Source organism: Macaca fascicularis, chromosome 2 (assembly GCF_037993035.2).
Source record: "Macaca fascicularis isolate 582-1 chromosome 2, T2T-MFA8v1.1".
Taxonomy (NCBI): Eukaryota; Metazoa; Chordata; class Mammalia; order Primates; family Cercopithecidae; genus Macaca; species Macaca fascicularis.
The window spans coordinates 62,162,976-62,186,411 of NC_088376.1; the positions used below are offsets into that span (position 1 = coordinate 62,162,976).

A 23,436-nucleotide genomic window follows, 5' to 3' on the forward strand; every position below is an offset into this window, starting at 1 on the left:
CAAACATTCCCCAAGGCCATAGAATAAAGGGCCTAATAGATAAAGTCCAAAATTATGAGCCTCTCAGGCCACAGTAAAGAATGGAGAAGAGTAAAGACTGTATCTGACAGGCAGACAATGGTCAGCAGAGGATATAAAATTACTTGGGATTTTTTGGACCATTAAGCTACTAAAGTTTCTTTTCATGTTAGTCAGAATAACACATTCATTTATTCAACAGACAATATCAAGCACCTCTTCAATAACTCATTTTGGGAACAGGCACATCAGAGTGAATAAGTTACCATCCCTGACCTTGAAGAGCTGAGTGGGGGAGGCAGGTAAAGATTAAATACTAAAATCGGTGATCACCAGAGGTTGCAGAGGAAGGAGGGTGGAGTACTCAACTTTCTTGTTGGGTTAGAAATATCTGCTTGGAGGAGAGGAAAATTGGGGTCTTCCTGAAAAAAGAATGGTGTGCATCAGTAGAAGAGTTAGAGGCATGCTGTCACTGAAATGTCCAGTGGGCATGTGATTTCTGGGATTTTGTGATGAATCATTTGACTGGACTCAGAGAAGAAGTGTGTGTAGGGGTCAGTGAGGTGGAGTGGGGAGAGGCGGGCTGGGCCCTGTCACACAGACCTTGGCTGAGGAGTTTGGAATCTATCCTGACAGCAATAGGGAGCTAGTAGAAAAATGGCATTGGTTTCTAGTAAGAAAATGGTATTGCCAGATATAAAATCAGAGACAAATGGGACTAGTAAGAGAAACCAAAGATGGGATAGATCTATTTGTATATGCTTTTAATAGTAAAATAAAACAAAGCTTTCTCAAAGGATTAAACTCTGAGTGAAGATCTGTGGAGTAATTTGACTTGCTTATCCATCTCTGAGAAAATGAGGATGTGGTTTGGAACTTCCAGGCCAATTGAATTGAAGTGTTTTTGTATAGTTAGCTTAAATAACCAAATGATGAAATCAATCCTCCAAATTGTCAGCAGAGCAGCTGCTCAGAAAGCTCTTGTTAGTCATTGACCTTATGTTTAATATGATTTCCTAGAATGGGGATAGTCAGATATTGAATAAAGTACTGCATCAAAGCCCTCACCACCCAGCAAGCTTTCTGCAATGAAATATTCAAGGAAAGGAGAGTGGCTGGCACAAATTGCAAAAAGGCTTTTCTTTATGCCTGCTAAGTCCCCAGAGAAAAAAGAATAGAAGAAAGCGTGCCACAGCCACATCTTGGAGAAGAAAGTGCCAGGACTGGCAGTAGCTCCATCTCTTTTCTAATCATGATGCAGGGGGGAAAAAATTACAACATAAAAATTCACTTTTGGTTTTTAAGAATAGTTAAGATTTCTCATTCAAACTATTTCCTTGCTATATCAAAGCAACTTCAAGTCTGACCATTTCCAGTCCTGCACCACATAATGACATTTGATCAATACTGATCACATATACAACCCATAACAACAAAACATTACAAAGGTTGCAATACAATATTTTTACTGTACTTTTTCTAGATTTGGATATGTTTAGATATACAAATATTTACCATTGTGTTATAATTTTCTTACAGTAACATATGCTTTATAGGTTTGTAGCCCAGGAGCAATAGGCTGTATCACATAGCCCAGGTGTGTAGTAGGCTATACCATCTAGGTTTGTGTAAGCATACTCTATGATGTTCACACAGTGATGAAATCTCCTAATGACAAATTTCTCAGGACATATCCTTGTTATTAAGCAACACATGACAATATATGACCTCGATTTGTTACTTATGTCATTGAAGGTGAGGTGTGATATGATTTTTAAAAATTAGGTAGGAGGTGTAGGGGAAAATAGAGGATAAATGTGGAGGCTTATTCTTAGAATATGGAACCAGAGTCGAGAGGGCTAAAGAGTAAGTTTTATCCCAAAAATAAAATGTCATGTTAAAGATTGCAAAGGATAATCTATCTATCATCTCTATCTTTCTACCTAGTATAATTACTCTTTCGCTTACTATAAATATTACAAATGTAATAACAGAGGTAAAACAAATATAAAGATGTTTATAAATTAGGTAGTTAAAGAGGTGAGGAATGATCGTTCTAACTGCCTAAAAAGAATCCTTGTGGCAATTAAATATTTAATTTTGCTTAAGCTTCTACCAGCCAAAGCAAAACAAATGACTTCATTAAGACTTACAAGTTGTTATTGTTGATGAAAAGTAGTGTACTATTACATCAAAAGGGGCAAATATACCCTACTTCTAAATTCTAAATTGTATTTCTCTTTCATTCCATTATATAAAAAGAGATCCAGTAGCAAAATAGACAATGTTTTATATACACCCTGTATAATAGATCTCAATCCCTACCTCACCACAACATACATAAAAAGTAATTCACGGCCAGGCACCATGGGTCACGCCTGTAATCCCAGCACTTTGGGAGGCCAAGGCCCAGCACAACAGGAGTACACCACTATACCCGGCAATTTTTTTGTATTTTTTAGTAGAGATGGGGTTTCACCATGTTGGCCAGGCTGGTCTTGAACTCTGGACTTCAAGTGATCCACCCACCTTGGCCTCCCAAAGTGTTGGAATTACAGGCGTGAGCCACCACACCTGGCCCCGTTAGTGTTCTGAATAAGACATTTTAAAAGACATGACCAAAACAAAGCAAACAACAGTTCAGTTCTGAACTTCTATAATGCTATCGCTCATCTTCGAATTTTGTATTCTAGTCCTAGGTTATGGCTCACATGGTAACTTCTCAGGATTCTTTTAGTTGTATAAAAACAACAAAACAAAACAGAAACCTCAACTGAAAGTGTTTTTTAAAAGAGAGAGAATCTGGCTGGGTACAGTGGCTCATGCCTGTAATACCAGCACTTTGGGAGGCCAAGACAGGCAGATCATGAAGTCAGGAGTTCAAGACCAGCCTGGCCAACATGGTGAAACCCCATCTCTAGTAAAAATATAAACAATTAGCTGGGTGTGGTGGCAGGTGCCTCTAATCCCAGCTACTCGGGGGACTGAGGCAGGAGAATCGCGTGAACCTGGGAGGCAGAAGTTGCAGTGAGCCGAGATCGCACCACTGTACTCCAGTCTGGGTGATAGAGTGACACTCTGTCTCAAAAAAAAAAAAAAAAAAAAAAAAAAAAAGAATCTATAGAATCTATTGACAAAACTGAAAAGTCCATCAATGTGCTGGTTTCAAGCTCCAGTTTGAAACAGATGTTCACAACATCACCCTGGCTCTGGCCTCTTGGCTCTTTTTCCTTTGTCTCCATCCCCTTTGCTGTGTTATATTTTTCCTTCAGTTAGTACCTGTCACAAATGCAAATACTTCTGTCACAGTTCCAGTGTCCCTCACACTTCAAAATCCTAACACTCCAAAATCCAGAGGAATAAACTGAAGTTCTTCTCCAAATCTTGAGGTAAAGTTTAAATAATTAACATTGGTTGAGCAATTGCTATGTGCTGGGCACTATTCTATGCACTGAAAATATAATGGTGGATGTGATGAAAAATCTACTTCCATGGTGCCTACAATCTGGTGAATGGAGACAATGAAACACAAATATGTTAGGAAGTGATGAAGATCATAAAGAAGTGAATCAGAGCATAAAGCACGGTAAATATACAGTAAGTAATGGGTGACGTCTTAGAGAGTTCAATCAAGGAAGGCTTTTTTGAGAAGGCAATATATGAGCAAACACCTGGATGAAGTGAGGAAGCCATGTGAGGGTAATGTTGATTGTAATTGTGCACAGAATTAATATTCTCTGTACGAGGAACAGCGAAGATATGTGATCTAAAAGGGAGCAACCATGGCTATTTCTGAAACACCCCAAGACCAATATGGCTAGATAAGTGTGAGTTGTATGTATAGAGGGTGGTAGGAAATGAGGTCAGAGAGATAGGTGGGGGTTCGTATTACATAGGGTTCTATAGGCCATGGTGATGAGTTTGGATTTTATTCCAAAAGTGATGGAAAACCACTGAATTATGAAGAGGAATATATCACTTATCTACATTTGTTTAACTATGATGAATCAATAAATTAGTAGGTTGGTCTTCTTGCATGACAAGTATGTTCAGATGTTGGTAGATCAGAGTTGAAGTAGCAGCTCCATGGTTTCATCAGGGTCCCACGCACCTTCTGTCTTTCTATTTTATTAACTTTAATGTGTGGTTTTCCTCCTTATAGGCACAATAGCTTTTGCACTCTGGATTTCATTACTATGATCCCGGCAGGAAGAAGGAAGACCAAACATTAAAAGCCACATGCCAGCTGACTCTTTTTTTTTTTTTTTTTTTTTTTGGTATCAGAAAACAATAGTTTATACAGAAGCCCCATTTAGTAGACTTACGCTCATATTCATATGAAGAAAAATTGATCTCAATTCTTACCACACACCATACACAAAAATTAATTTACTGTACTCCTAAATGTAAATGAACTATACATTTTCTAAGAGGAAATATAGGAGACTATATTTGCAACATTGGGGCAGGAAAATATTTCTTAGGATGCAGAAAATACTAAATAACAAAAATAAAATAATAAATTGCATTGCATCAAAATGAAAAGATTTGCTTGTCAAAATATATTGATTGGGAAGAAATATTAGCAACACATGCATCTGACAAAAGAGTTGTACCCTGTAATATATAAAGAACTTCTACTGCTTGAAAAATAAGACATATAACTCAGTTAAAAACACATGCAAAAAATACTCAACATTATTAGTTATCAGAGAAATGCAGGTTGAAGTCACAATAAGATATCACAAATCCAGGAGAATAAAGTGAAAAAGACTGACATTGAACGTTGGTGGGAATGTACAGCAGCTAGACTTCTCCTACATTGCTGGTTGGAATATAAAATAGTACAACCGCTTTAGAAAACTTTGGAAGTTTCTTTAAAATTAAACGTGACTGGGTGCGGTGGCTCATGCCAGTAATCCCAGCACTTTGGGAGGCCGAGGCAGGCGGATCACGAGGTCAGGAGATCGAGACCATCCTGGCTAACATGGTGAAATCCCGTCTGCACTAAAAATACCACAATTAGGTGGGTGTGGTGGTGGGCCCCTGTAGTCCCAACTACTCGGGAGGCTGAGGCAGGAGAATGGTGTGAACCTGGGAAGCGGAGCTTGCAGTGAGCCACGATTGCGCCACTGTACTCCAGCCTGGGCAACAGAGCGAGACTCCATCTCAAAAATAAATAAATAAATAAATAAAAATAAAAGTTAAACATGTATTTACCTCATAAGGTAGCAATTTCATTCCTAGATATTTACTGAAGAAAAATGAAAACACATCCACAAACACACTTGCACAGCAGACTTGCACAAACAGATTTGCACAACAATGATAATAGCAGCTTTATTCATACTAGGCCATATGGATATGAAAACAATTAGAATGCCCATTAACAGGAGAATGGATTATTGTGTATGTATACAATAGAAAACTACTCAGCAATAAAAAGAAATGAGCTACTGATATATGCAACGGACAGCATGGACAAATGTCAAAATACAATGTTGAGTTAATTAAGCTGGACACAATAGATAAATTTATACAAAAGTCTAGAACAGGCAAAACTAATCTACACAGATAGAAATCTGAACAGGGGTGCCTTTGGGATAGGAAAATTGATTGTACAGGGGCACAAAGGAACTTCCTGGGAATGATAAATGTTCTATATATTGTTTTGGCTGTGGCTCTACCAATGGAAGTGTTTGATAAAAATCACTGTATTGTGTACTTATAAGGTGCATTTCATACTTTGTAAATTATACTCCAATTACAAAAGAAAACCCAGGTACTACAAGACCACTCAGGCTGATGTAAGAAGTGACTGATGCAGCCTAACATAGGAAGCAGGGCAATAATTAGAAGATTACCATGGTTGGCTTAGACCAGACTGAGAGGTGGCCAAGTCCCAAATATATTTTGAAAGTGGGGTCAATAAGAGTAGCTCATTGATTGACTATAGATGGTGAGAGGAAGAAATGAGTAAAGTCTGGTTCTTAGGTTTAACTCTTCATAGCTTGGTGAATAGTGATGCCATTTGCTAAAATGAGGAAGAAGCAGTGAAGAAGGAGGTTTGGGTAGGAGGGTATAAGCAGGGATATCAACATTTTGCTTTTGAGCTTGAGATGCTTGTCAAACATGTACATAGAACTGTCAAGTAGGCAGGGTGGATACAGAAGAGTGAAGTTAGAGAAGAGGTCAGGTACAAATATAAAATAGAAGCTGTGAGACCGGCTGAGATCCCCTGAGGAGTTAAGATAGATAGAGAAGAGGACAGATGACTGAGACTGGCAGCTGGTATGTTTCCAGAGGTTTTGTAGGAGTGGCGAAGATCTGAGGAGCAAAGAGGGTCCCACCTGACCTCCACACCATGTAGTATGTAGCATGTGGGGAAGAAATGGCCACCTCTTAAGAAGACTGCAGGGGAGAGGGTGTGCTCAGGTACTCAGCCAACTTTTTCATATGCAAAATCCTCTATATACTAGACCTCTTTTCTGAACAATTATTTGCTCTTCTTGCTCTAACAAAAACTTAGCTGTCCCAGAACAGTGAGGCATAGTTTAGTTAGAACAACATAATTAAGGGCATATTCAAAGAAGTTGGGGAGATACAGGATTTTGCTGATGACAGACTGTAAAGGACCCATTGGAAAGGTTGGAAGGACTGGGGAGAGGTGGGTGATTAGGCCACATTCTGGAATGCAGTATGGGTTTAAGAGATTGCGTAGTGGGAGAGGTGATCTAGGCGACTTGGGTGTCTGGTGGGTTATAAGCATGTAGAGAGACTAGTCCTGATGGTCTTTTGGATGTAATTGAATAATTATTTCTAACTGCGGCTTCCCCTTGGGACTAGTCACTTTGACAGTTTCTGGTGGGGGGTAAGTGGTGTGGTGAATGGTATGGTAGGTAGTGTGGCCTCAGGGAATGGTGGTCTTCCCAGGAACAGAGTTCTGTGAGTCTTCCTTAAATCCTGCCATGGTAAGACTGAAGAAGGGAGTCTTACCAGGAACGTGGGTCAAATCCTGTCACACCTCTGTGGTCAGAGAAATGAGATTACAGAGACAACAAATGCCTGGAATTCAGGGAAGGGGTGTGTGTGTGTGTGTGTGTGTGTGTGTTTGTGTGTGTGTCTGAGCATGTGGGCTATGGAGAAGAGGTTGCCAAGAGTTACTAAGAGACAAGAGAGGATGATTGCTGAATGGCCAAATGCAGCATGCAGTCATTAGTGTCTCTTACCCAGCAATCAGCAATGACATTACTGTTGAGAAAGTGAATTTGGAAAGAGTGTGGGTGGATCTATGTAAACATATCCAAACTCTGAAAAAAAAAAAATAGGAAATATTATCTTGAGTAAAAAAAAAAAAAAAATCGCACAATTTGAGTGACAATATTCTAATTTGATCAAGGATCATGGTGTATTTTTGTGTGTTTAAACACTTAACCAGCACAAAGTCCAGAACTCTTTTTTTTTTTTTTTTTTTTTTTTTGAGACGGAGTCTTGCTCTGTCACCCAGGCTGGAGTGTAGGGGCACAATCTCGGCTCACTGCCAACTCCGCCTCCCGGGTTCACACCGTTCTCCTGCCTCAGCCCCCGAGTAGCTGGGACTACAGGTGCCCACCACCACGCTCGTCTAATTTTTTGTATATTTAGTAGAGATGGGGTTTCACCATGTTAGCCAGGATGGTCTCGATCTCCTGACCTCGTGATCCGCCCACCTCGGCCTACCAAAGTGCAGTCCAGAACTCTTAATGTTGTGTTGTATCAATTTTGCTAACAAGTATGCTTGAATAGTATTGCTCAGAAGTAGCTGGTGATAATTTGTAAGATATATCTTTTCTTTTTCACAGGAAGAACTGAAAAGATTGCAGAATCCTCTAGAACAAGTTAATGATGGAAAATATTTATTTGAAAAGTAAGTAAAAAGCATTAAGTTAAATCATTTGCATGGTTGGAAAGCTTGAGTAAAATGAAAATCTTTCTGGTAAAAATAAGTAAATTGGACAGTTTCTTGTTATCATTGTGGTCAGAGCCCAGAAAGGTGGCTCATTTGAGATAGGGGTAGATAAATGTATGACTGGTTGAGCAATGATACGCAAGCTCTACTGCTTAACAGAGTAATACGATGCCTGGAATTTGTTTCTGGTGGTATGTCTGAGGGCTGAAACTTAACTCTGACCTGTCTTAGTCTTTTAATCAGGGACATTTATAGAAGGCAGGTACAAAATTTGTGAAAAGTACAAAGCTAACACTAAGACTAATAGACTGAACATTCAGATTAACACTACAGAATGGGACAAAATTGAGCTAAGATAAAGCAAAAAGAAGAGATGAAATTGAACAGAGATAAAAGTAAACATTTATAATGTACCCTGTACTGTTGAACGCTCACAGACACTCCTCATCAAATTCTGATTATAGCCTTTTGATATAGGCATTATTATTTCCATTTCACAGATGAGGAAAAACAGGCTCAGAGAGGTTTCAGCAACTCCATGTATACTCAGCTAGTGAGTGGTGAGAATGGGAAATAAACCCAGGTTTTGTTGCCTCCAGAATCCTTGCTCTCAATCACTGGCTGAGCCCCAATGTACTCAGGACCAGTCAAGCCAGTTGGGTGTCATGCTTGGCTCTGGACACTACATTTAAGAATTACATTGACATTCCCAAGAGTATTAGAAAGAGGTCAATTAAAATTGTGAGAGTTCTGGAACCATGTGAAACTATTACAAGGAGCTGAGGATGTGTAGCTTGGAGAAAAGAAGTCTCAGAAGAAACGTAATAGCTATCCTCAAACATTTGAAGGATGCTCCTATAAAAGAGAGGCTAAGTTGCTCTTCCTGCTCCAGAAAATAGAACAAGAGTCAATGAGTAGGATATATGGAGAAACAGCGTTGTGACTCAGATAAGGAAAAGATTCTGTAAAAGTTCAGCCTACCCCCAAACAGAATGAACTTTGTTAAGAAGTGAGCCATGTAGGGGCAGGAAGGCATCACACCTTTCCTCACTCATTGTAAGGAGCACAGCCAACACTCCTGTAACAAAAGACAGGTTAACAAAAGAAAAGCACAACAAGCTTATTTAATCAGGGTTCTTTATTTTATTTTATTTTTTTGAGATGGAGTCTCACTCTGTCACCCAGGCTGGAGTGCAGTGGCACTATCTCAGCTCACTGCAACCTCCATCTCCTGGGTTCAAGTGATTCTTCTGCCTCAGCCTCCTGAGAAGCTGGGATTACAGGCACGTACCACCACACCGGGTTAATTTTTGTATTTTTAATAGAGTCAGGGTTTCACTGTGTTACCAGGCTGGTCTCAAACTCCTGACCTCAAGTGATCTGCCCACCTCAGCCTACCAAAGTGTTGGGATTACAGGTGTGAGCCACTGCGCCCAGTCTATTTAATCAGGATTCTATGTGACTTGGGAGCCTTCAGAAATGAAAACCTGGGGAAAATTGTTCACTTTTATACTTAATTTTGATGAAGAATGGACAGCCCTGTAGAAATGTCATGGGACAAAAAGGAAGGATCTAATATATGAGGTGGGAAAACCCAGCAAGGCTGTCTATTCACATTCTTCTTGGCCTCTCTGTGCAGCATTCCTTCCTCTTGGGCATGGGGCAAGAACCTCTGGAATGAGGGTCTTAGGACTTTCCATCAGACTAGGTAGGTCAGAGAATTTCTTTATGACCAGATTTTATACAGAAAGGCAGGGTAACTTTAGAGGAATATTTTTAGATTTTGTAGCTTGTTTGTGGGAGAAGGGTTCTAGTTTCCATGACCGGCCTTGTAGAAGAGGAATTCTGGTTTTTATGGCTTGCATCATGGAAGAAAGAGGGGCAGGGACAGAAGGGCAAGAGAAGGTCAGAGAGAAAGAGACTTTGCTTCTGAGGCCTCTTCTCCTTCAGTTCAAAGAACTGAGCATGCCAAACACCATACTTTACAGTACGTGCTGAGCCCCACTAGCTGATAAGATACTGGAAGTGCCCAAGAAGAGTGTAAATGACCATACATCTGAAATGTTGCTAAAAAATATCCTAGAAAATGGAAAACTTTGGGTTTGATGCCTCTTTCTACTTTTTCTAAGCTTTGTCAGTCTAGACAAAAATTTTAACCACCTTGAGCCCCACTATACTCATCTTTAAAAATGATAATAGTAGTCTTGACTTGACTGTCTTATTGAGAGCATTAAATGAGACAGCCCATAATAGCCTGATGCCTTCAATGCTGGCTCCTTTCCTTTCCATCTGGGCAAGGGTTTGGACAAGACAGTCTCAAAGGTTCATTACATCTGCACGATCCTAAGAATCTGCCATGTCATCACATTGAAAGGCAGTTTCAGCCCTTTGGACAAATGAAGTTTCTGTTCATATATTTTTATTACGCCTACTCTCGTTAATATGAATAAATAAGAATAAAATGGTAGAATTTCCCTCCACCATCACCATCACTAGCTATATGTAAACAATACCTAAAGAGTTTTTTGCTGACTCTAGAATGAAGACTTTTCTTTTATAGAGATTAGTGTTGTAATGACATTAGGCTAAATCAGTTATTTTTCACCTTGGCTGCACTTTGAATCGGCTGGGGAGCTTAATAAAAATGCCCTGGCTTAAGCTCCACTCTAGACAAATTGAATTAGATTCTCAGGAGATGAGGCCCTGGAATCAGTATTTCTTAACATCTTCCTTCATGTAGCTCTAACAAGGAGCTGGGATTGAGAACCAGTAGTGTAAATATATTTTAGATTCATTTCACTTATTCAGTAATCTCCTCATGCAGCTTAATTCTCCGAGGACACACTTTCTCTATGATGTTTGGCCCATTTATTTATTAAACCTGACCATGATGGTTTTTCATTATTGATTTTTTTTTTTTTTTTTTGAGATGGGGTCTTGCTCTGTCGCCCAGGCTGGAGTGCAGTGGTGCAATCTCGGCTCACTGTAACCTCCACCTCCTGGGTTCAAGCAATTCTCCTGCCTCAGCCTCCCGAGTAGCTGGGATTATAGGCACCTGCCACCACACCCAGCAAATTTTTGTATTTTTAGTAGAGACAGAGTTTAACCATGTTAGCCAGGCTGGTCTCGAACTCCTGACCTTAGGTAATCCACCCGCCTTGGCCCCTCAAAGTGCTGGGATTACAGACATAAGCTACTGCGCCTCCCATTATTGATTTTGATGTAGGAAATGAAGTTTTTTTTGTTCTGCTAATTGACCACAATTCTATATTAAACCTCTCACTAACACCAGTGTGTATCTTTCTCAGCTGTCTGCTCTCAGGACGATATTTGAAAATTAATGGTATATATGTGGGCTTCCATCTGCCCTACCCTACTCTTTCCATTTTATTATTCAGAGGCCTGAGAAAGCTAAAACCTTCTGGAAATAACCAGTCTGTTTTGTGTGCCTATTTTTTTTCAATCCCGATTGAGAAATTCCAGCAATGGGAATTAAATACTTCCTTCAAAGCACTTGGGCCCATGGGGGTAAACTTTCCTTTTATGCTTATCCAGGACAGAGAGAAAATAAGCAGTGACCGCCAGCCCTAACAACTATACCCATTTGCCTGGAATCCTGGAGATTTTTTTGGTCTGTTTCAGGTCAGGACTATGTCCTTGAAAGCTGTCAAATTTGATTGAAAAATTGGTGTACTTTGAGTGAGCAGATTAGGCATTTCGTTATAGCTGCAGCTGACTTAGGTGCTGATGTAAATCATCTCAGCTACTTGAAATGACCATAAGTTAAGTGATAGTGGTGTCAGAACAGTTGATCAGTTATTCCCCCTTGGAACATTACATTTATTCTGAATGCTCAACAGGGTTTTGTGGTAGAGAGTTAGTGTGAAGGGGAGGGAAGCTGCAGCTCCATACTATCTGAGACCATTGGCAGAGCCAATCAAGTGCATTTGTGTACACACACACACACACACACACACACACGAGCTTAGCAAATCTTGGCATGTGCCAATAAGCAGAGAAGAGCAATTGGTAAGGCCATTAATTGGAATGCTACTTAGAACTCCATTGTTTATGAAAATCACTTATTAACTTAAGTAAGACCTTAGGCTGACTGCCATATTTTTGTAATTATTAAATCAGCCTGGGTTTCTGGTAGAAGATGTGTGATTGCAAGTCACACATTGTACTGAGGCATAATCACTTTATTACCCATAGACAATTATTGATGGAATGAACTAAAGCTATCAGATTTAAACCAACAGGTATTGGTAGTTTATAGTTTGGTGAGGATATATAAATTATATCCTCAAATTAGCAAATGTGTTAATATTGTGAAAGTTTTATTTTCTTTATGAAAACATTGGCTCTGTCTTTGTTTGTTACGTATCTACAGGCCCTACAATGTATAACTTTATTGCTTAATTTGTAATTAATAAGTAACAGAGTCTTAAAGTATCCTTGTCATAAGTCTGCTATTTCTACAAGACCATACAATAATAAAAATAAGACTCTCTGTGTTAGTCCATTCTCACACTGCTTTGAAGAAATACCTGAGACTGGGTAATTTATAAAGAAAAGAGATTTAATTAACTCATATTTCCACATGGCTGGGGAGGCCTCAGGAGACTTGCAATCTTGGCAGAAGGCACCTCTTCACAGAGCAGCAGGAGAGAGAATGAGTGCCCAGCAATCGGGGGAAGCCCCTTATAAAACCGTCATATCTTGTGAGAACTCACTATCATGAGAACAGCATGGGAGAAACTGCCCCCATGATTCAATTATCTCCACCTGGTCTCATCCTTGACATGTGGGGATTATTATAATTCAAGGTGAGATTTGGGTTGGGGACACAGCCAGATCATATCACTTTCTATGCCTACCTACCCAGGATTAGGTTCCTGTGTGCTTCTCCTTTAATGATATCTGTCACACTTGCAAATACTTATGTAATGTTCATGTTCTCCTAGATTGTGGTACCACAGGAACAGGGACCATGTCTAGTGTTTTCACCATTTTATCCTCCATGCTTTGCATCATTCCTGGCACACAGGAGACATTAAATATATGTGTAGAATAAATGATTAACAATGAATTAGTAATGCACCCTGAATACCAATGGCACAGAGTAAACAAGAGTGCTTCCTTGCCCCTCAACAACCAGGCTGAGGAACCCCAAACTATCTTGGGGTGCTGACACCACCTACTTGCCATGTAGGAATTTATGTGCTCTCCTGTGTTTTTCCTACCGCTTGATCATTCCTTTCTAAAAAGAAAAAAATACATTTGTGATTCTAAGGGATCTCTCCGGCACAATTTTTTTCTTTCTTTCTTTCTTTTTTTTTTTTTTCCTTTTCTTTATTACCAGTGCAATCTTAGTCCTCATAACCTGGACTATTTGAATAGCTTTCTAACTATTTTATTTCACTCTCCTTGCTCACTCCCACCACAAATCATCCTTAAACCCTCCATTGATCATATTTCCCTGCTCCAAATGCATGGAGCTCCCTGCTGCAATAGATTGTGATCTACAGCGTGAAAAATTTTGTAAAGTTTTTCACACTGTAGATCATAATCTATTGATGGTTTGTTCAATAAATTTGGTGGGTCACACTGGCCTTTTAAAAAAGTTTCAAATATAAATCAGAAATCAAAGTACATCACATGTAGTTGGGGAAGTAATGTTTCTTGAAATTTTTGTTACACACACACACACACACACACACACACACACACACACACACACACACGTGCCCCTACCTTACCACATGCATGAGTATTGAATTGGGATGTTGAATATATTACCTATGAAAACTTCAGTCAGTGGGATTAAGTATAATAATCCTGATATTAAAATACTCCAACCAGTGCCTTCTGGTGGACAGAGGAGTGAGATGTGAGTTTTAATGTAGTTCCTCCTGTACAGTAAATTTAACATAATCTCTGCAAGCTTCAGATTTTTCAGCTCTACAGTGGGGAAAGTGATACTTAGTTAATGGAAGTTACTGTGATAAATAAGATAATGAATATAAAATGTCTATGACAGTGTTTTATACACATTATGGGATCAGTAACTATTAGCTTTCTGCTTATGAAAGCTTATTTCCTTTTGTTCTCCTATTTTTTTCACCTACTTCCACCAAATTTCTCTTTATTTTCTAAAATTATCCTTTGAATGTTTTCACCTCTACTATTTGTTTTGTAGTCTTCCTCATATGTTGCTTTTCACTCTCAGCTTACCTACTTCCTATCCATTCTTCAAAATTCATCCCAAGAGCTGCCTTCTCCGTGAAGCCCTTCTTGATTGTTGTAGCACTAAGAGTTCTGTAAGCTCACTGAAAGCAGTGATCATTTCTCTATAATCCTCTGCCTTTCTACAGGTCAAAGATCCATGCTTTGTTCCCAGTGGAAGCCCTGAAACAGCTTAAAAATGAAAGGAGGGAAGGTCCAGTGGCAGTGGTACTGCTGGGGATGAGTAAGGTCTTCTCTACATCTTACTAGTTGGCCAGTAGCATGGAATTTATAACCCTCTCCTTGTGTTTTTTCTCCCCCTGAAATTGTCCAATGTGCTCCTTTTCTTTTCTCTTAAAGGAAATGATTTTCATACCATAGCTATGAATGTTGAGTTGAGAACAGCAAAAGGACAACAGAAAAAAAAGTCAAAGTCACATTTTTTTTTCATGATATGGTTACTTATCCATCGTCCATCAACAGGAACTTTAATAAATTAAAATGAACAAAATTATATCTTATTTTACAAATAAGTATAAATTAGCAGTATTATTGCTATAAATGTTAAGCTTCTGGATTGAGAGATATTGAGATATTATTTCTGTTTCTAGTCACCAGCTGGCCATGGATACGGAGAATAATATTGAAAAATATCCCCTCAATGTACAGCCCTTGGAATCAAAGGTGAAAATGTAAGTTATTTCAAAGTATAAATTAAGCAATTAGTTCTACAGTTCTTGTTTTATGAATTACTGAATAAATCTAGAATTTTCGGGTACAACAGTTATGCATCTTTATTTTACATTCATGTGCTGCACATTATTTCCTCCCTCTTCTAAGCCGGAACACAGCTACTTTGGGTGCACAGCGCCATCTACTGGGTAGTACAGGGAATTATTTGCTTGCCACTGCTTTTACCACCTCTTGGTTTTTCCATTTCTGGTCTAGTACAATCCTTTAACTTCCACTAGCATTTTCCTTTGCCTTTCATCTTAGTAACTTGGTTAATTCTGTCTTAGAATAATTTGGTTATTTCTACCTCAAGCCATTTATTTATTAGACACACACACACAAACACATACCCTTTCAAAAATCTATTTCAGCTTCTGTTCAATTATTTTGGGAAAATGTTTCTTCTCTTCTTTTTTCTCACTTCCTATCCTTTTCTTCTTATTCTCTCTTAAGACACCCAAATGTAAGTCTACTCCCCCTATTATAAATGACTATTACCTTAAAATAGTGCTAAAAACATTTCAATATTAACAAAATGAAACTAACAATATCCAAAGTGAGAAAGACTTTATTATAGAGCAAAATATTAATCTTCTCAAACCATTTTTAAGTAGAGAAGGGGCCTATTATAATTGGAAGCAATTTCAAAAATATTTATGACTGTTTTCTGAGATCTTTTCCTGTTCTGATTTTCCTTCAGAAGCATATATGAGAAATGCCAGTGAGTGTATATTTAATCTCTCTCCCCACCCCCTCCCTCACAAACTCTCTCTCTCTCTCAGTTTAACACTCCGAGAAGCATGAGAATTTAAACAAGAATGTTAACATATCTGAGCTTGGCCAGAATCACTGATCATTTTTTTAAAGTGCAAGGAGGAACCTTTTAGAAAAGAAATCACCTTAAAAAAGGGCACCTTGAGGTGTGTACAACTTTGAACAACAACAAGTTGTTGCTGGACTTAGGAACTAAAGCAGAAATGACACAAATACGTAATATCCTGCTGGATAAAAGCAAATACTAATACATACCCCTGTAAATCTATGTTAACCTTGGTCATCAGTAAAAAGCTTGCCTCTACATGAGCATGTAAGGTTACCCCTCAAGATAAAGTCCAAACAAGACTTCTGAACCAGTTGGGTGCTCAGCTAGAAAGTTCTGCGTCACACACTTACTAAATACATAATGAATCAGGCTATCGAATCATTTTGTGTAAGCAGTGTGTCAGCCTCACTACACAGGACTTTAGTTTGCCAACATAGGTTGCTTTATCATTAGGAATTTTCTCATTAAGATAAGGCTCTTTTAAATGAAATGTGCTGGTGAAAGAAAAGTTGGTGTATGAAAAATTAGAGTGTTTAATGTGAATGCTGAAATAAAGTTAGAAAAACTCCTGGGTCTTTTTTAGTTTTCATCATCTTCAATATGTAGGGGCTGCGGGATAGGTACCAGGAGAAGGATTAGGCAAAGACAAAATCTCTGTGCTTCAGATTCCAGCCAGCTAAGAGAGCCTGAGATTTTATATTTGTTGATTTGATGGAGGAGTCTCAGCTCAATGAGGTACAAACAGAATGGCTCTTATCTCTTCTAATAATTCTGAATCCCATGTCTGTTCACTGGAGAGAAAGAAGGGAGAGAATACTTAATCTTGCCGAATAATGGAACTTGACTCCCGTTGGAGAGCTTAGTCTAGTTCAGTGACTTTTGTCTAATCTGGTTATTAAATTCTTAACTCTCATGGCAGGTTGAAAATCTCCCCTCTGCTTACAGGAGACCTTTCTACAGCTCTGTATTCTGCTTCCTTCCTTTCACTCTCCTCTTACTTATCTCCCCTTCTCTCCTCCCTCCTTCTGCCTTCCTTTATCAGTGTTATCTCTCCCACCCACCTGTGCTAAACACCTAGACTGCCCCGGGTTTCCTGTGAATAGATGGCAGACACTTTCACTCTCAGCAGTTGTTCCCTTTAACAACTGTCCTATGTTTGGGGACTCTGAGGGAAGGGGTCATTGGGTCTCCTCTAAGCCCCCCCTAATGGTATAGGCTGCTCATCCTCACTGGGTTTGTGCCTCTTGCTCTGTGGGGGCTTTACCCCATGATGCACCAAACAGTGCCTTCCTCTGCCGACCGTGGCATCTTCAACAGGGACAATCTTGGGATATTCTCATTCCTGCTTTCCAAGAGAAGTTTTTTAGTCCTGCAGAGCATTGGGTCTAAAAACTGGGGCCTTGTCCAAGGTGCCACAGTTACCCTCTATTATCACAGGCTTTCTTTTAGGGCCTTTTGACTTCTTTTGGTGGGGACCAACTGAGAGTCTGTCTTCTCCCAGAGGTAGAGGGAAGTGAGGATCACTCCATCATAAAATCCCCTCCCCTGAAGGCTCTCCTTTCCCCTCCCTGATGAGAAGAGATTAAACAGTTCCCATACAGGGTGTCTGGCTAGACTAGTGCCTGCAAGCCCTGAGGGGGATGGAGGTGCTGTGGCAAGGCAATCTCTGAATGTTAAAGAGAGGAAAGATGAGACCTGTTCTCAGGTGTAGGCTGCCTTCACTGTCTACCTGTGGGAATCCCAGGATGGGAGTCAGAATAGCAGGAAAGGGTTCGGATGGTTCCTCATACTCAGGACATCGTGAAAAGGAAAGAATTTATAAGAAAGTGTAAACCTGCGTGTGGCAGTGCAAAGTATCAGTGGCGGGAGGCAGAGGCCTGTCAGAAAGTGTGGCTCAGTGAAAAAATGTGTGAGTGTCGGGGAGGGTGTGTGTATCAAAGTTGAAGGGAGTGTCAGAAAGGGTCCATTACCTGGTTCATGAATGCAACTGTTAAGAGGTAATTTTGAGTATTAGACCAGAGGATCAAAAGAGTGCGTCAAAAGGGCAAAAGCAATCAAGATCACATGGCTATTAATGAAAAGGCATTTGGGGGAGGTAAAAGGCAAGTTCTCCGAAGATCAAACAAAGGCAAGCCTCTCAAGTCAGAAAATTTGTGAAAGTAAAAGTAATAGTGAAAACACCAAAAGGAAGGCTCTCTGAGCAACTCTAAGGCTAAAGATGAATGTGTTCCCAAGAGCCTTAAGGCTGGAACAAGCTTTGGGGGATGAAGGTGCACAGCAAAGGAATGCAGGCTTAGTGAGACGCACTCACAGCACAGGAAGAGGTGGGCTCCCCAAGCCCCAGCAAGCTGCTGCCCTCCATCTTGTAAGTCACTCTTTACATGTTGTAGCAAGATCTAAAACAGATCTTCCCAATACAAACCCTTGTGTAAAAGTTGTTCATTAGCTCTGTGTAATCCCCCAATCCCCTTCCTTACATTTTAACAATATATTTACTTTGTGATGGAAAAACATAGAGATGTATTGAATACAAATTGCTTTTTTGAAAGTCAGCTCAATAAATATGCTCAATTGTTCTCTTAATTTTTATTATTATATTTGATTTTGCAATGAAACAACATTTAGGTTTTATAAAGGAGAGAAGGGGTACACACACACACACACACACACACACACACACACACACACACAGAGAGCATTTCCTAAAGAACTTTAAAGATGTTTAGTAAACCCTTATTAAATTGCATTTGAGAGTAATACATATCTACTTTAGTCAAAAATTTAATTAAAAGAAGATATGAGAGAAGAGTGGTTGAGAGCACAGACTTTGGAATTTGAGTAACTTAGGTTCAAATCCCAGCTCTGCTTTTTACCTGCTGTGTGACCTTGGGAACACCAATGGCCTCTCTGGACCTCAGCTGCACTTCTCTGTAAAATGAGAATGCTAACGTATCTTATTAAATTGTAGTCAGCTTTCAATGAGAAAATTCAAGACTAGACATTTAGTCTAGTGTATTTTTTCCATGCAAACATACTTTTTTCAAACATATTTTTATTTCCACTTGGGCTAATAAAACATTGCCAGGAGGGATCCTTAGATGACTTGCAATGGTGACTTCAAAGTATTTGAAAGTGTTTGATATGTCCTTTCCTTAAGTAATTATAATAGTTTATCTAGGAGTTCTATTTGTCAGGTTTGGGCTAAGTAACTTACATACATTATCTTTGACTTCTTGCAGGGGTTACAAAGATGTTATTCTTACTCCTATTTTATGGATAAGCAAGAGTGAGGCCAGCATGTTTAGTATTTTGTCTAAAGCTACAGCTCATGAGAGGTAAACTAGGCAAGAACCTCTATGACTCTAAGCACGCTTTCTCATGAGATGAAACTTTTTCTTTTTTGAGCTATTTCTGGGATGCAATGTTAGAAGAATTACATTTGTTAATCACCTGTAATATATGTCCCAGAACTGTGGAGTGGTCACTGCCCTCAAGGATTGTACATTCTAGTGGGGGAAGAGGACTTGTTTGAAAAGAGGCAATTGGATTGGCCTAATCTGATACTCTTCTTTTTGGGTGTTTAATAGCATTGCAGGACCACTATTCTCTTTCTTAGACTCAGTAACCCTGAGCGCATTATAACCTCCTCAGTCCTCATAAAGAAAAGAGTGTTATAGATCCAGGACCCAAATTGCCCCAATTCTCATGTGTGAGAACATTGGCATTCTTGACAGTCTGCAGAGTCATGGGTATTTGAGAAGAGACCTGTGGAAAGAGCCAAGACGGCATAGGCCCTGGTGCATAGGAAGCATCATCCATCAGTGTGGCAGTGAAGTCGAGAGCTACAAACCGGGCAGATGCTGGAGTGGAGGGGAAGCAGGCTGGAGAGAGAGGGCAGTTTCTGTGGGAAACCTGCCTATTGCATGCAGTGGCCCCGTATTGACATTTGAGCAAGTTTGCATCAGGATACAGGGTTGGGATAGATAACAAATGATGAAAATATGATGTATCTGTTAGGATAGCTTTTAGCTAGCTGCACATAGAAAAATCAGCAAACAGACTGAAACAAGTAGGAGTTCTCCTTCTCCACTCACAGTCAGTATATGACAAGCCAAACCCACCCTGCTTCTCTATTTCTGCCTTTTGCTGACCTGTAAGGAGGGAGCACATGTAATGGGGGCCAGGCATCTGCTCCAAGTGTTGGGAATGATGATCAGTTCCCATCTTGTTCCCTGAGACCGGCCAGGACTCTTTGGTTGTCAGTATCAGAAACTCAACTCAAACTAATTTATAGATGTAAACAAGATTATATTGAATCACATAACAGAAACACCCATGGTCTAACGTGCTTTAAGCACAGTGAAACCCAGGTGGCTGGGCAAGGTCATCAGGCATCTGTCTTTCCTCTTCTGTAAACTCTGCTCTTCCCATGATTCATTCTCATGTGGGCTCTCCCAACATTGCAACAGAGTGGCCACTGCCAGCTCTAGGCTTGCAGGTAGTTACAGCTCTGCTTGCTGAAACTTTAGATGAAAAAGAGGGCTTTTTTCTCAGTAGTCTCAGTACAATCCCCAGAGCAGCCTTTAATAGACCTGGCTTGAACCATGTGTGCATCTCCAAAATGAACCAACCACTGCCCTCTGGCTGGTCAGCCCAGGGGAATGGGCCACTGTCTACAGTGATAGGGTAGAATCTGTTTCATCCAAAGCTCACTAGTAGAGAGTTGGTGGATCTGCAAAACTAATGAAAAGGAGAAATTAATATTGGGCACACAAAATCTACCCATGTGATAATCATGGTGCCTCCCTCACAGCTCACTTGTGGTAAGGATTGAATGGGAGAATGCACACAAACAAGAGCTCTATGTATATCAGCTATTGTTTCCAAGATACTCAGATTCAGTGTATCCTCTCTCATTGTGTCCTCTTTCGTCCATCCCTAAATTCAGCCTACTTGAGTTATAATGTATTTTGAATTTTTTATAATTGTTTGGTAACATATAAGAAATAGTACTTTCTCGTTAAAAAAATCAACATTTCTGGCTGTTCTTGAAAAGTTGAAACATCTGTCAATTATCAACTGCACCAAAGCAGAGTTGCCCACACTGCCCAGTCTACACCCAACTGCCCAGTCTGCCCCCAGCCTGACCTCAGGTGGCTTCTGAGATCCTCTTCCCAACTTTGTAGCCTCAGACTTACTGCTCTTCTCTGGGATCCTCCTGCTTCCTGCCTGGTGTCTTCACTTCTGTGCCTTTGCCCAAAGATCTTCTTCCTCCCCATCAATCTCAATCCTATCCATGCTTTAGGACTAATTAAAATCCTAGGAGTCCCTCAAGCTTTCTCTAAGCACCCTAGCTCTCTGAGAGCCCTCTCCTCTCCTCTCCTCTCCTCTCCTCTTCTAGATAAACACATCCCTTGGCAACCAGGACTGCACAGAATGTGAGTCCCCCAAATGGCTGTGAGTGCATGAGAGAGCCAACTGCACTGTAAAACAAACAGGGATATACAGAAAAAGGGCAGAGGCAGGCAGATTGTGCCACCCCTGCTATGAGAAAAGATAGATAGGAATTGACCTAGCAAAAAAAATTATTGAAAATGTATTTGTCATCTGTTTAGATGTAAACCCTTATACTTTATCTATAATTCAAAATATAGGAACACACAACATGTGCTTTCTTACTTCAACAAGTCTTTAAAGAATTATATGAATAGCATTGTCTAGTTTCAGAAATAAATATGTCAAGGTAGTGTATAATTTACTCTGTAGACACAAAGGAGACTTGTGAGCAGCAATTATGGTACATCTAGGAGAAGAAGTCTGAAAGTGATTCATTATGATTGAGAGATGAGGTGCTTCTACATTTTATTTTAGTTCCCTCTTACAGTAAAATAGCATCTGGAGATGGTATTAAGACAGCTTAATATTGGAACAATTTAATCTTTGAAGGTCATGTTGTAGGAATGGCCAAGGGGAGTAAATAACATGTGACGTAAACACTTTTCTATGATACAGAGAGTAACATAGCATAGCTCCATCGTTAAAAAACAGTGTAGCAATTTTGGGTAATAGTCTGGTGTGACATGAGGGCCCTGTCATTTTTTAACCACAAATGCTAATTTAAAGACTCGTCCAGCTTATCTAGTCCTTAAAACTGTAATTATGAAGGACAAGTAGTAACGAGAAATATATATATCATGTTATAGCATGTTTTAAAAATAATAAGATCATGTAATACATTGTTTTTACATATGTTGATGACTATAAAGTAAATGTTACAAAATAAAATAGCTGCTGTATTAAGAAAGTCAGTGGGTGTATAGATGTTTTAAATACATATTTTAAAAGTACTTAATATTGTCACCTTATAAATTAAAAAAAGGACATCCATTAATTAGGAATAAAATAATATTGTCTCCTTAATATCTGACTTAAGGAGAACTGGTATGTTAATTTCCAAATTCCATAAAACCAAGAGGGAGAAGAGGATGTTTTAAGTGCAAACTCCTTTGCAAACCGCTCATCTCAACTTTGCCCAATGTTATTTGGTTCTTTATAGGTGTCACACCGCCCTCTGGTGTTCAACAAGCTAAAATGTAATATCTCAAATGGTCACTATATTTTGTTTTTATATTTTCTGAGTAATGAAGACGATTTAAAGGGGGGAATAAAAAAGACCGTGTCGAATACCGCAAAGTCCTAGAAAGTTGTGGGTGATCTATGGGTTGTCAACATTTTCTAATGTTTAAACTGCCTTTAAAATGTTACACATTTTGAGCTTTTGATGGGCAGGTTTAGAGACTTGAGGCACCTGCAAGTAGCAGAACTTGTTAGCTGGGCTCTGGGATACCCCAGGCAACTCAGAGGATCTGAAAATCACTGACAGCTTCCTTAAGTTCACTCTTCCCTGATATAATGGGTCCTGAAGAAGCAATAAGACCACTAAACTCAGGCAGGCAATCTTACAGGACTCCCTTTCCCATTCTGCTTAAAATCTTTAAGCCAAAGAAAAACAGAAATAAAAATGCACTTTGAGCAAGATTTCATAATAAAACAGTGACCAAATATAATTCAAATTTGGGCCAGATTCTGCTTTAGTGGGGCTTGAAGTATGTATACTCTGAAGGGTCCCTGAAAAAAAAAAAAAAACAAAAACAAAAACAAAAAAAACCAACCAACAAACAAACAAAACTCTAAAAATATCGTATTTTTACAATTCTATACAAATCATGAAGAGCCCTTCATCAGGGTCTTGGAATAGGCTGCTGGCCTTTAAGGAAGAACCCCTAAAGCTTAAGTTTCCTAGCTTCAGGGAATTGGCCACTGATCCAAAAGTATTGTTTTCACTACAGTTTCTGGACTTTTCCTTGAGCATTATAATTCTCAGACCTTTAATAAATTAGGGAAAACATACAGATTCGATCATGTGGTAGCATTTTTGTGTTATTTATATCCTGTGACTATTGAGAATTGATGATGATCTTTGAACTATTCCAGTCAAATGAAAATAAATCAGTTTGTTTATTCAGAAACAACTTTAACGACTTAGGTTGTGCATGGAAGAATTACAGAAGATCAGATGCTTCCAGGAGTTTAGAAAAGATAGTGATGGAATTAATACAGCTATCTTAAATTACTTTAAAAGGCTGAATCCTAACAACTGGTCTGCATGTACTGCTGACTCCCAGAA

At 39.3% G+C, this 23,436-nt stretch overlaps 1 protein-coding gene across 4 annotated transcripts in view; it reads left to right on the top strand.

Annotated features, from left to right (window-relative positions):
- SCHIP1 (schwannomin interacting protein 1) overlaps window positions 1-23,436 on the top strand; it is a 799,467-nt gene that overhangs the window by 152,960 nt on the left and 623,071 nt on the right. For 3 of the 4 annotated variants that reach the window (XM_015445247.3, XM_045385098.2, XM_074031323.1), the window contains exons 2-3: window positions 7,860-7,924; window positions 14,806-14,886. In XM_015445247.3, coding sequence (XP_015300733.1) covers window positions 7,860-7,924; window positions 14,806-14,886 — 146 coding nt within the window. The remainder of the gene's footprint in view (window positions 1-7,859; window positions 7,925-14,805; window positions 14,887-23,436) is intronic. The other variant, XM_045385099.2, reaches the window with a different exon arrangement.